Genomic DNA, 14,096 nt, shown 5'->3' with positions numbered 1-14,096 from the left:
CTTACTTCCCGGTGCATGTTGGACTCCGGCAGGGCTGCCCTTTGTCACCGGTTCTGTTCATAATTGTTATGGACAGAATTTCTAAGTGCAACCAGGGCCCGGAGTTTGTTCAGTTTGGGGAGCACACAATTTCGTCTCTGCTTTTTTGCGGATGATGTTGTCATGTTGGCTTCATCAAACCAGGACCTCCAGCATGCACTGGGACGGTTTGCAGCCGAGCGTGAAGCGGCTGGGATGTGAATCAGTCCGAGGCCATGGTTCTCAGTCGGAAAAGGGTGGCTTGCCCGCTCCAGGTTGGTGGAGAGTTCCTGCCTCAAGTGGAGGAGTTCAAGTATCTCGGGGTCTTGTTCACGAGTGAGGGAAGGATGGAACAGGAGATTGACAGATGGATTGGTGCAGCTTCTGCAGTAATGCGGTTGATGTACCGGTCTGTCATGGTGAAGAAGGAGCTGAGCTGCAAGGCGAAGCTCTCGATTTACCAGTCGATCTACGTTCCTACTCTCACCTATGGTCATGACCGAAAGGACAAGATCTCGGATACAGGCGGCCGAAATGAGCTTTCTCCGCAGGGTGGCTGGGCGCTCCTTTAGAGATAGGGTGAGGAGCTCGGTCACTCGGGAGGAGCTCAGAGTAGAGCCGCTGCTCCTCCACATCGAGAGGAGCCAGCTGAGGTTGCTCGGGCATCTGATCCAGATGCCTCCTGGACGCCTTCCCGGGGAGGTGTTCCGGGTGCGTCCCACCTGGAGGAGACACCGGGGAAGACCTAGGACACGCTGGAGAGATTATATCTCCCGGCTGGCCTGGGAACGCCTCGGTATTCCCCCGGAAGAGCTGGAGAAAGTGTCTAGGGATAGGGAAGTCTGGGCGTCTCTGCTTAGACTGCTGCCCCCGCGACCTGGCCCCGGATATGCAGAAGAAGATGGATGGATGGATGAATGGCAGTTTTTTTCAACTGATTTATCACCTATCAGGGAAAAACCATAGCACAATTCTCTTCGACAAGCCATCCAATGTGAGGTATAATTCATGCCTGCAGCACAAATGGTGCAAAATGAGTTTTGAAACATTATCTCTACACATCCAAAAATCATAATGAAGCGTATGTTAGCAAAATCAATGTAAATAAATGGCATCCATGTAATCAACATACAGAACATACATCTCTCACTCCTTTCCATAAAAATAGCTTAAAGTGATAGTTCACCCAAAAATAAAACCGTCTGTCATCATTTACTAATGTTGTTCCAAAACTATATGACTTTCTTTCTTCTGTGTAACATGAAAGAAGATATTTTGAGAAATATCTGTTGGTTTGTTTTCGTAAATGAAATGGAAGTCGATGGGCTCCAATGTTGTTCAAAATATTCCACTTTTGTATTCCACAGACGAAAGAAATTCATCGATTTGGATTGACATAAGGATGAGAAAATGTTGACAGAATTTTCATTTTTGGGTGGATTATCCATCATAATCATATACCTCAAACTACCTTTACAAACTGCTTTATTGTCACACTGAGAATAAAGAATCAGGCATTGTGACATCTGAAAATTCTGGAAATACATCTATTTTTTAAAGATGATTGATGTTCATAACATTCATCCTTATAAAAGGTTAGCAGCAGGTGCATGGTTTTGTGTGTGTGTGGTGGATAGAGAGACAGAAGGAGACAGACAGGTGGAGGCAGCTATCATCAGACAGACAGGGATGGGGGGCATGTCTCACTGCACACAGTGCCAGCTGCAGACTTAACCACATGTGATTGACCCACTATAGACCTTTAGGAACAGAAGAAGGGCTTTTCCAGCTTTCGTAAGAATACCCGCACTATTCATGGTCACAGGAAGGACTGAGAAAGACCCGTCATTACATAAAATCTTGGAACTACTACTAGCAATTATGAGATTCATACTCTCCTCCCAAATATTGATGTAGGCCTAACTCATATGATTTTATGAAAAAGACATGGCAAGAATATAAAAAATATGCATGTATATATATATATACACACACACACACACACACACACACACATATATATATATATATATATATATCACCTCTATAAATAACAATGAATATCACTGTTACAGCCATAACATTGTGGAACATGGCGGAAATGAATTAAACGTGTAAAACCGGAGAGTAATTTAGTCATTACAGGCGAACTGACATCAAGCTCAGTAATTTACACAGTGCAAGAACAAACACCACCTTACACTCAAGACTAAAGGAGGCGCTGTGCACTTTCAGTCAGGACTAATTGAGTGTATGCAAGATTCATCAGACTTTTTAATGAGACTTAGCATAGAGAGAGATTAAAAGCTAGTCTCCACTGGTGGTCTTCCATTCCACTGAGCATTCTAATTGGACGCAACACGTAACGTCCAAACAGCGTGTTGAACCATGTCTTGCAGTGAAGAATCTCAGTCATATTTATCACTTATCCGGATAATAAGCATCAGTGCACTGAACTTTCACAGTGGATAAATGCAGAAGCACAAAATGACAATAAATACCACAAAAAAACTGTCTAATTTTGGGGCAGTTAATTGCCCCCAACTGCACCCTTCCTGGTTCGCTACATGCTTTTAGCGAAACTTGAATACAAGGTTAGAGTTATACAGTTTGCTATAAAAGAACGTGTTCAACCTTCCACCAACTAAATTTCTAAACTGAATTTGCCACAAGGCATTTTAGTAAGCAGTCACTTCACAACGTTTATTTTTTCATGGCCATGAGACAAAAAATGTCCTGTGGAGTAAAAAGGATAAAAATTGCACTCAGGGATACAATCAAAAAGATAACCTTTCTGTTTTGAACGAAGAGATTTTTAAAAAATGAAAGATGTACTTGTTTTTACCGGCTTGACGGGGACCTTTCATGTCTGGAGCCGTTTCTCCGATTTTTTCTGAAGTCAGACATAGACATTTACAAACAGCTCAACCACCTCATATTATTAGAATTGTGGAGCCATTAATATATTAGACATGGATGTATTGAAATGGCATAAAGGTGCAGCATCAAAAGAATAAATATGCCAACAGTTGGTCAATTTCAATATCTGATCTATACTGAGCCTTAATCAACCTCTATTCTAAAATACCTATGCCAGCCTAAAGTCATTTCCAATTTTACAAAGTTGTTGTGACCCCAGTGAAATCCTAGGTAAAAGCTAAAACATACAACTATCAGACTGTATAATATACATTTATCTAAGACTTTGGTAACAACTGACAGCATTGACTGGGCATTTGAAATGATACAGTCTGTTTCCGTTCTGACATCTTAAATCAAAATGGTACCTTACAAACCAAAGCAAGACCTTGTGCCAATGTTGGAAAAGCTTTGCTTGAAAATACTGAGATATTTAGGTTTTCTAATTAACTACTGTGTTACTATTGATTCTTCACTCAGTTTTGCCAAAAATTGAGCGAGAACCCAAATTAAAACTTTTCTTGTGCTTACTAGTGCTAACACATTTATAAAAGTCTGGGGAAAAAAACAGCATGATAATGTTCAATGATAATGGATCAATGCAACATGATAGGCTATCTCTGTAATAATCTGGTCAAACCGATCAATAATAGCATTTTGCTTGAGAGTCAAGAAAGTCACATTTAAACAGTATATCAGGACTGTTTCTTGTTTAATTTTTTTTAATGGGGCGCTGACCAAATCTGAAATCACAAGACTGAGGTCCCCACCAGTACTCCAAATGCAGGAGAAAAAAAAAATTGTACCTCTCTTTTGGCAAACTGATATTGCCATTATTATCAAAGTTCATTCACCAGACATTTGACAAACCGAAAGGACACTGAAAATACGCTTGAACTACTGTCTTCTCTGATTTCTGTTACTACACTGCCACAAGGCAAAATGTCTTAGTTCATGGTCTGTAGATGCTTTTTCCATACTCTGGGGATATATTCCTATTGTCTGTATGTCACGACCTAAAAGTCAGAGTTAAAATGGAGACGAATGTAGCATCTCTGCCTCGTATGATGGGAGGCTATGCTCAAAGTGCCCTTTTTGTGACCACTACTAAATTACCACCACTAAGCTAACCATGATTTCTCCTGAGCACACAGGCTACATGTGAAAGAGCCTAGGAGGGTGGGCAGGCTAACGCTCAGCTTCAGAGAGCCCCTGGTGAGCCCTCAAGGCTGTGAAAATGCTCACTGAAGATTTTGTAAATCTAGCTGCAATGGGAAATTAATGAGGTAAATCCCAGGGGGTGCTCCGTCAAAAGTAACTCGGGCAACAACTCAACAGGCAGAAGGACTCAAAAGAGGCTGTCTACCCAGCTGTGAGTACTGGTAGTCATCTTAAACAGCTAATGCTTAAAGACACCTTATTTTAATGTTTTCGATTCTCCACGTGTAATTGTACAGTGACATCATGGGTTAGCTTAACCTACACGCCTTGTAAGAAGCAGCTTTCCAAAAAAGTTCAACCTAGGAGTATAAGAGGAGGCCATGAGCTGTTCGCCATCTGTAATAAGATGGCCGTCACAGGTGCACGTTAGCCGAGACGTTGCAGGGCTAATTCATCACTCTCAGTTTCTCCTGGCAACAGCTACATCTTTTACTCACTACTTATTTGTGCAAGATTCCTCTCTGGACATCTCTGACAGGTACCATGATATACAGAATGCCAAATCGCCACCTCTATTATAGTTTTATCAGACTGTAGCTCATCTATTGGAAAAAAAATGTTTTTTTTTTTTTTTATTTCTGCATGCAGGCACAATACACACAAATGTACACACACAAATATTTTCTGGTTCTAAAAATGAGTATTTAACACCCGGGCTGTGATCATACGCTAACATATACTACAACATTACAACATAACTCTATGATATATGACTGCCCTGAGCTGATTGTCAATTTATAAGATAAATTGTTTGTGTCATGAAAAATTGCTTATTTTCTGATTATATAAATGTATTCTCTATATAAATCAAATTGCTATATTAAAGTGCTGAATGAATAAAATGTAGTATTATATTTGTTAATATATATACTTACATTTATAAGAATAAATATTTAAGTCATGTCATTTCTTTTTTCTTTTTTTCACCTGAACAGGTCTCTATTACTCTGGGGGTGACAGAAATCTAATCTAATTTAATTTTAATCTTACCTAAACTGAATATTGTGTCACTGGCATTTCCATTAAGATAAGCTGTCATTGGATGTTGTTTACTGATGGTGTGATACAGTGATAGGATTTTTTTTTCTGCAACACGTTGGGCACCTGCTGCTTTACTTGCATTCATGAATCGTGCCAATAATTCCACATCAACAACACCTCTCAAGGGTATAGCAAATGGGAGAGAGATTGCCAAATCTCAGAATATTTCAAACAATATATCTAGCTGCTTAGTATAAAAAAATCATTATCTAGCTCTGATATAGGCTATGTGGCCTTAAAAACAGGAGACAATACTGAATATTATTTTGAAAGTATGACGTACATAGGTTTGAGTTGAATGCCTGGTCTTATTACTGACTTAACAATTTGTGTTGAAAAATAATGACAGATTTGCAGACTGATGGAAATAAAACTGTCTGTCAAAGAAATCCGTCAAGACACAACACAAGTCTATACAAACTCTACAAGCTATTCTCGTCGAGATAAACAGCATCTCAATGCCGTAGGTCCCTTGTTGTCAAAGCTGGATGTGAAAATGAAATGTGGGCGTATTATCTCAAGACATTAGACATAGCATAGACTTCTTATATGCACAATTATGGTTTGTGTACGGAACTTCCCACACCTTGTCGTCGTAGTCTGCGTTTCCTGAGGCCGAAGATTCGCACTTTGGAGAAGATGTCGACCAGGTTTCCATTGCAAAGCCCTTTATTCTTATTGGGGCTTTTTCTCCTCCTGTTGGTAGATGGTCGGTCTATATGCTGCTCCCGTGCCTGTCTCTTCTGGCGGATCAAACCGCTGGCAATCGCCGCTGCCATGTCTCAAAAACAGGGCTGTTGAACTCCTTACACACAAAGCACAGACAACAACAACAAACCGCCCGATCTGTCTCAATTATTGTCCCATTTTTGCGACTGTTTGTGTGCTCTGCCCTCTGAAATGCACGGATGATGATCAAAGATATCCACACATCACGAACGGCGAAATAAGACACTGAATTAGCATAATGAATACAAAGGTGAAGTATTACTCAACTGTCCGTATTTCACATGTTCTCCGATTTTCATTTCGAAGTCACGCAGGTTACTTTTCATTCCTGATTTCACAATGGTTTTCGGAATATGATTCTGACATGAGTTGCCCGGCTGCTCCAAAATATAGAATATGAAAATATATTCACGTCACGCTTGAGAGTCTCTCCGATCCGTCACTTTCCTTCCTTTATTTCTGACCCGGTCCTGATGAAATTCAGCACCCTGGCCAGCGACGTCCACTCCCGAAGTCTGAACAAACAAAGCGTTTTTCGTTCTGAGCTGTCAAGCGGAGAAACGCGACCACCTTCGTCTCCCAGGTGGAGCCCTGCGACTACACATATTCATGTCTCACATATTCACCAAGTTTAGCAGATATCCACGCCGGTTCTGTTCAAACGTTCACTCATCTTGAGAATAGCCGACGGCGCAACGACGGTGACTTGAAGTTTGAACGAAGGTGTTGATACGGGATCTCCTCAGACGATCACTCCCCATTCAGACCCATGTTCTAGGTCGCGTGGTTATTCAATAACGATGTGCGTTTGTTCCTTTTCTAAAGCAGCATGTCTTGAGAGAAAAAAAAAATGTAAGCAACACCGAGCGGCTCCGGTGAGAATGACGTCTACCCGGTGTGACGGGAAGGAACAAATAAATAAACTCAAATAAAAAAGTCTTTGGCTGAAGCGGGAGTACACAAATGTGCAGCATAAGTGCTAACGTTAGCCAGGAAAGAAAACATATTCAAGAAATGCTCCTCTTCGTCCTCCAACTCGGTCTCCAACCGTTTGGAGCGACTGAGGCGCACGCGCTTCCCGCCTCAGTCTCATAGATCAACGGCATCAACAAGTCTTAACGACCACGCGCTTCCCGCCTCAGCCTCACGGGTCATCAACAAGTCTTAACGACAAACTCCTCCTTTGCCATCATTTCAAAGACGAGAAAAACCCACCCTTCACTTAATGTCCGTATATATATGTGCACGGAAGGATTGTTCTCTGTGCACGGGCTGATAATAAGATTCAAACCCGACGATGACATTAAAAAAAAGGCTAATTCATCTTATCACATGAATCGTCTGATATAATTTAGTGTTTATAGAAGCTATAAGCAGGTAACATGCGCCAAAAAATATTGAATTATATATATTCATATGCCATATTCTATCTAACAGATCTCAGACGCAAAAAAAAAAAAAAAAACATGTAGGCTATTTTTCACTGAATTGATTGTATTGGGAACTATCAAACACAATTTATGTTATGTTTATGAGACAGAAAGCCTGAGAAATTAATTTCACTCAACCCCACCAGCACGAGTGCAAAATGAACCAGGACTAGGCTACAACACACCTCTGAGGTGCTATTGAGACCCCCGGTGCTTTAGACAAACACACCTATATAAAGCATTGTGCGGATGAGTGTCTGTGTTTCTATAGGCCTACATATATCTGTCGTCTGTTTCTTTAATCATATGGTAATGAGTGTTGCGATAAGGGCTGGGTGCCAATTTAATATCATGCCCCAATAACACGCAGTATTTTCTCATTTAGATTAATATCACCAGTGAAACACAATCACAGAGAATGAATTTAAAAAAAAAAAAGAAAAGAAAAAGAAAAACTCAAGAGGGCCATCTGCTGTTTGTCGCTGCAATGAAATATTCAGTCTTTCATCCCCCCTGATGTTTTTCAACCCCTTTTACCAGACTGACAATGTAACTCTGGTATGGTATTTCCACACCCGTCACTGCTTAAGCAGATTACAGAGAAAATATAAAATAATATGCAACATGCATTTAAATCTAATAATATACACATTCATAGACAGTCTTACTGCATTCAAATGAAAGAAAGAAAAAAAAACACTGACCTTATAAGCATACAAATTATATGAGCACAGAAATACCAGACTGCTAAAATAATGAGAGCTTAAACGGTCTGCATCATTGCCGGTGAAGCAGCCACTGCAGTTTGAGCAGCCGCCAGCAGCGGACACTGTCAGCTTAACTATGACTCCATTTATTTACAATAGCACAGACAGATCACTAGGTTTCATGAATAAGCCATTAACATTAAGACATCTGTACTTCATGGACATTCAAATGTAAATATATTTGAAAATATATAAATCCAAAAGCCTTATTTAATGTATTACATTAACGGATGATATAAAGCATAATGCAATAATTTTGGCTAATAGCTTATAAATTCAAATTATGCTGCTTTTTAAATAGCTGCTTAACATTTATATAGTAAATGCAACAAAAAAAACAGTCTTGTTTTATAGTCTGACAACATGACTTTGTGCACAGAAAAAGAACAAGAGATTATGCACAAAAAAAAAAGTCAGTAATCAACGCGACTGCGGTAAACCATGAAAAGAGGAATGAAAGAACATGCCTGTGGCATTTTCTTAGTTCTTCTATTCTGAGTCTCATAAATACAGGATTAGACTTTTTACCTATTCCTCTCCAATTTCATCTTTAGTGTATGGCACGAAAGTTTTACACTTCAGAAGCGTTTACTCAAAATAAAAGGAAGCAATCAGATGGCAAATGGACTACACAGCAAACCCCATGACAAAAAGAGACCAAATAGGGAACAAGCATTTCAATTCTGAATCAACTTGCACGCATGAGAGATTACTATATTTCAAAAAAAGAAGAAACAAAGAAAGAAAGAAAAGAAAAGAAAAGAAAGACAACTGCATTGTCATGAATACGAGATTGTGCACATACCTACATGCTTTCTCCTTCTGAATGTATGAGACTCCATAGTGAACCCATTTGCACATTCAACCGAGGTAACAGCGCATTTCTCTGCCTGGCTGTCAATGACATGGCCCCATTTATAGGGTCTATACTCACAGATAACATTATTAGTAAGATCTGCCCCAAACAATTGCCGTTCAGCCGGCTGAGACCATCTCCTCCGAGGCTTCAGAGGCAAAATCTTAAATAACAATGTTCCACTTTGAACTTTTAATTATGATGAGCTGAAGTGTTCTGTATTTTGCTCAGGTTTACCTAGAGTTTAATGTAGAGGCACCCATGCGAACAGCACAGCTCAAAGATCATAAGAGAACAGATGTGTAATTCAAGAGAAGCACTTTTGATGAAGAACTAATTAACTGCTATATAAATGTGAGCCAACTCCAGCCTCCCACGCTGTCCTCCACCTGGTCTTTTATGAACATTAGCTGACAAGATGAATGAAACATGGTCATTCTAGGAAATGCCGTACGATACAATACCACATGAAATCAAAGAGAATGGACAGCTAGCCTTTTTAAAAAAACATGAGATGACTGCAAATTCTGTTCTATACAAATGTGCAGTGCTCTGAAGCTGTCCAAATAATAAAAGGGAAAGAGAGACGGATGAGATATAGAGGTGGAAGGGAATAAGAACTTCAAATTCACCAAAGTCCAGTGGAGCGACGAGAACAGGAGAATTAAATCTTACTTCAAGAAATGTCACAGCAGACAGACACACCAAATAAACAAGTCGATACTTTGTATCACTATGGAAGCCTTTAGGGTCGCCTGGCTTTTATTAGCTGTCGTGATGACAGCAGTTGTAAATTGGACTTAACGTCGTACGCGCTGAGACGAGAGGAAAACAGGAGATTTAGTGCTTTGTTTAAATCAGATTGTTTCACACTGCTAGGGTGGGAAAGGGAGTTTAATTTAATTGAGGAGAAAGTAATGATTTTTGGTTAGTGTTGTTGACATCGGGGTTTAATCGGCTTGGTGAAATGTCACCGTTCTGAGAAGCTGAAGACACTGAGGCTCTAAGACTTTGAATGTGGAAGTGAATGTAGTGTTTTGAACAGAAATCTCACCAACGTCTACTTCAATGGCTTTAGCTAATATAGCAGACTTGATTTGGGAGTAACAAATCAAAGGATTAAAAGGAAAATGAGAAATGAGTTTTCTGTTTAAGTGGCGGAGATTAACTTTCTCATTTTGAGGGAATTACTGGAGGAGATATCAAACGTAAGAGAAAAAAAAATCTTGTTCTCTCATTTTCGATGGGTTTTTTTCTGATACAACTAACAAAAAAATCTAGACAGCAATTCCGAGTCTTATAAACAACATTAAAGCAATATTACTGTAATTCTGGTTATATTGATAGGCTGTTTCAGGATTAAAGAGTATTAAACCAAAATGGCTATCAAAAAGTCATATTCTCAGTCTGCAATCTATAATAGCAGCAGCAAAGTGTCATTTTGTTTGTATTACTTGTACTTATAATTGACAATATAAGGTCTAAACACCATGTGTATATTCTGAATGGCATATTAGCATATTTCTCATATTATTTTATATGCAATATGTATATTATGTGGACATTGCAAATGTTCTGACCTACAACATTTGGCCAAATATGCAGTACACAAGCAGAGGACAATGCGTGGAGTTATGTATCCCATAATGCAGTTCACCCTCCATTTTTAATAACTTTTTAGTTATTTAATCAGACTGCTAAAAGTGAAGTTATGTTTACACAGAATTGCATTAAAAATGCAAAATAGCCATATTTTCTTTCCAAGGTGTTAACTGGACATGACCAGCTAATTTAAATGTAGAAAGAGGGAAGATCCTGTGTTAAATTTTTTAAAAATAAAACATGTATTGGTGCATATTGTTTCTATATTTTTAATCTGTGCATATTCTTCTATAATAAATTGTACGCAGTAGGTTACACTGTAAAATATCCAACAAGCTCTATCTTGACTGCATTGCAAAGAATACATCATACATGATTCTCTCACTTTAAGTAAAAAAAAAGCAATTCAGAAACTGATTTGCATAGGCTGTATGTGCATGCCATTGTTTTGAAAAAATAAATGTGACGAGTCTCTAAATCAAGCTAAAAGCTTATAAGACGAGCACCTGTGTTAAATCAAATTGTAGATTAATGAGACAAGAGCAAAAAGTATCCAGCAAATCAATACAAGTCTGTTTGAGCTTGAGGGTTTTGCCATTAAGCTTGACATTTAAATATCAACAACAGATCTCATTACAGAGGTGAGAATGTCAGTAATGTAGTAAAATGAGGAAGGACACTTCCCTGTAAACAACCATACATTATCCTTCAAACTACAGACATTTTATCAGGGGCCAAAAACCAAATTAGCCTAACAATAAGCAATCAAAATACATTATTGTATATTAATTATATTATATTAGAGTAACTGGTTCTGGCACTGTTGAGATCAAAATATAAGGCTTGTATTATTTATTGTTATGTGTAATTTTATTGTTGTGACTGTCTTGTTTTGTGTTACAGTGCCTGTTTTTATTGCTATTATTTTAATTGAAATCGCCTTTTCCATTGATTAAATGTGCTACATAAATAACATAAAATAAAATTAACTATATTAACAAAATACATTATTTTACATTAACTGTTATTATTTACTTTTTATTTATAATTATTGGTGTTTCATAATTGCTCATACTTCTGGTTAAACATAATATGACAACTTCAGAGTTATGCTGTTACGTTTCTTAGTGATTGGACATACAATCTAAATAATAAACACTGTAGTAACCACTAAAACAGCTTAACAACTGCACAGCAATTGCCACAACCCTGGTAATGACAAAGACCTAAAGAGTTTTGCATGGCGAAGCACCACACATATTTTACTTCTAAAATTGACAAATTTAGTTTTCTTCTATTACTGGCACATAGCACCTGTCTAAAATGTTCAGTATGTGTGAACTATGGGAATTCTGTATACTTTGCGACACCTTTGGATGTGTAAAGTGGAATTGTGATTTCTTAATGTCATTTTTAGGTGTGTTTTGTCACTGACCGGAAAGAATATGAGAAAATCAGAGAGTGGTAAAAGGTTTCATGACATTACTGAAATTGTGGGTGGTGTGTGTGTGTGTGTGTGTGTGTGTGTGTGTGTGTGTGTGTGTGTGTGTGTGTGTGTGTGTGTGTGTGTGTGTGTGTGTGTGTGTGTGTGTGTGTGTGTGTGTGTGTGTGTGTGTGTGTGTGTGTGTGTATGGGGGTGGGGGGGTTGGGGGGGTTCACTGTTGACGTGTTCCATATTGTACTGAGAAGACCAGTGCTCAGTGATATTCACAGCTTTTGGCTCATCACTGACCTCTGAACAGTGAGAGCAGAGTAAATTTCTCTGTGAGAGAGTGTAGTCTATATGACAGAGAAGAACACAACGCATCGCACGCCGTTACTCCCACCAGGGGGTGGGAAATGCCGGGATAAGCTCCAAAGAGATGGATATAGACAGAGCTGCTCCCTGAACAAGAGTTAAAAATTCAGCTCACATCTCTGCGTGTCCTTTGATCCGGTTTTTAAGTATGCAACAGTCAAAAGTGTCTTGTCAGCACTGGAGCAAAAAAAAAAAAAAAAAAAAAAGCTCATCCGAGAAAGCCTGGGCAGACACTGTGAATTTAAATGAGTTGATTCTCTGCCTGGAAAGCCCTCTTTTTTTCTGGTCTGTGAGAGAGAATAGGGAAGGACTCTGCAAAGTAATCTCCCAGTGGAAACCCAAGGGACCTCCAAGCATACAAAAATGGGCCAAAAGCATATAGCCTTGAGAAACCCCTGGAATGATAATCATGTTCAGTTCAGTTGAAGTTAAAGCACTGCTATAAAGATCCACACTATATCAAATGCTCTCATTTCAGTTTTATGGAACATCAGGGTCCAGTGCACAGTCACCGTTAGCTGACATCAGGGTTTCCTACACTCTGTTTTTGCAGCAGGGAGATGCTCATTATAGAAATACAAATGATACAGACATCACTAAATATAATGATAACTTGCAATTTAATAAGTGATTCATTCGCTCTGGTTGATTAAATTAAGTGAAGGATTCATCCCAGTAAATTGTCTCTCTTTAGTCTTAACTGCTCTTTAAAAGACCCAGCTCATAAGTAACATTCGTTCATGAATGAGACTACACTGTTCATACTGTATGTTTTTGATTCACAAAACGAACTGGATCATAAGTAATTTGCTTATGAATCGGTTTACACTACTCACACTGTGTTTTTCATTTTACAAAACGGATCATAAAAGTTGTTCATGAATCAGATTGTTTGTGAATCGGACTACAATGCTCATGCTGTATGTTTCTGATTCACAAAAAAAATCAGATAATAAGAGTCATTTGTTTGTGAATTGGACTGCACTCCTTGTGCTGAATGATTCTGATTCACAAAAAGAACCAGATAATAAGAGTCATTTGTTTATGAATCGGTTTACACTACTCACGCTGTGTTTTTCATTTTACAAAACGGATCATAAGTCATTTGTTCATGAATCAGATTTGTTTGTGAATCGGACTACGCTGCTCATGCTGTATGTTGTTGATTCACAATAAGAACCAGATCATAAGAGTCAAACTGTACAGTATGTTGTGCTTGAGCGCAGAAGACGTTTCTTATTATTTGACAGTACTCTGCCATGGAGGACTGACTTTACTGCTGAAAAGAAGTGCAGAAATAACCCTGGCTGACATTAACAATCATGTTATGTTGAACCACTATTTCCCCATCATTCTCTCTGATACACATCAAATGCATTTCATCTCAAACTGGAGCCCAAGGGGAAAATGTAGCCTACCTACAGTCTGCAGTGACATTTGAGCTATTCAAACATGATGACAGAATCTCAGTAAGAGTGTGAGAGCGAGAAACATCTAAAGGAGATGTTGGCACACAGGGAACGTCCCTTCAGTATATCGTCCACAGTGTATTTGCTCCCACACACCACATGCTGTGGCCTGTTTCTTGCGCTGGTCTGAACCAAATAACATCAAGTAAGAAGAACACACCCACCTACAAAATCCTAACAAAGGCGTGCAGGGCACCCACACAAACCCCTACATACAAAACACACACATTATTTAAAATGGGAAGT

General features: G+C 38.9%; 1 protein-coding gene across 5 annotated transcripts in view; it reads right to left on the bottom strand.

Moving 5' to 3' along the window:
• Positions 1–14,096, bottom strand: part of fgf14 (fibroblast growth factor 14) — a gene marked incomplete at its 5' end in the record, with an annotated part of 151,611 nt that overhangs the window by 52,950 nt on the left and 84,565 nt on the right. The window contains one exon of one of the 5 annotated variants that reach the window (XM_081367947.1): positions 5,786–5,978. The exons of the other annotated variants lie outside the window; for them this stretch is intronic. Coding sequence (XP_081224073.1) covers positions 5,786–5,978 — 193 coding nt within the window. Of the gene's footprint in view, positions 1–5,785; positions 5,979–14,096 lie in introns of those variants that run through there. 5 annotated transcript variants of the gene reach the window in all.

Source organism: Scardinius erythrophthalmus (genome assembly GCF_964197995.2).
Source record: "Scardinius erythrophthalmus genome assembly, chromosome: 6".
Classification (NCBI taxonomy): Eukaryota; Metazoa; Chordata; class Actinopteri; order Cypriniformes; family Leuciscidae; genus Scardinius; species Scardinius erythrophthalmus.
Note: the sequence above shows the minus strand (reverse complement) of the source record. Positions and strands in the feature narration are given on the sequence as shown.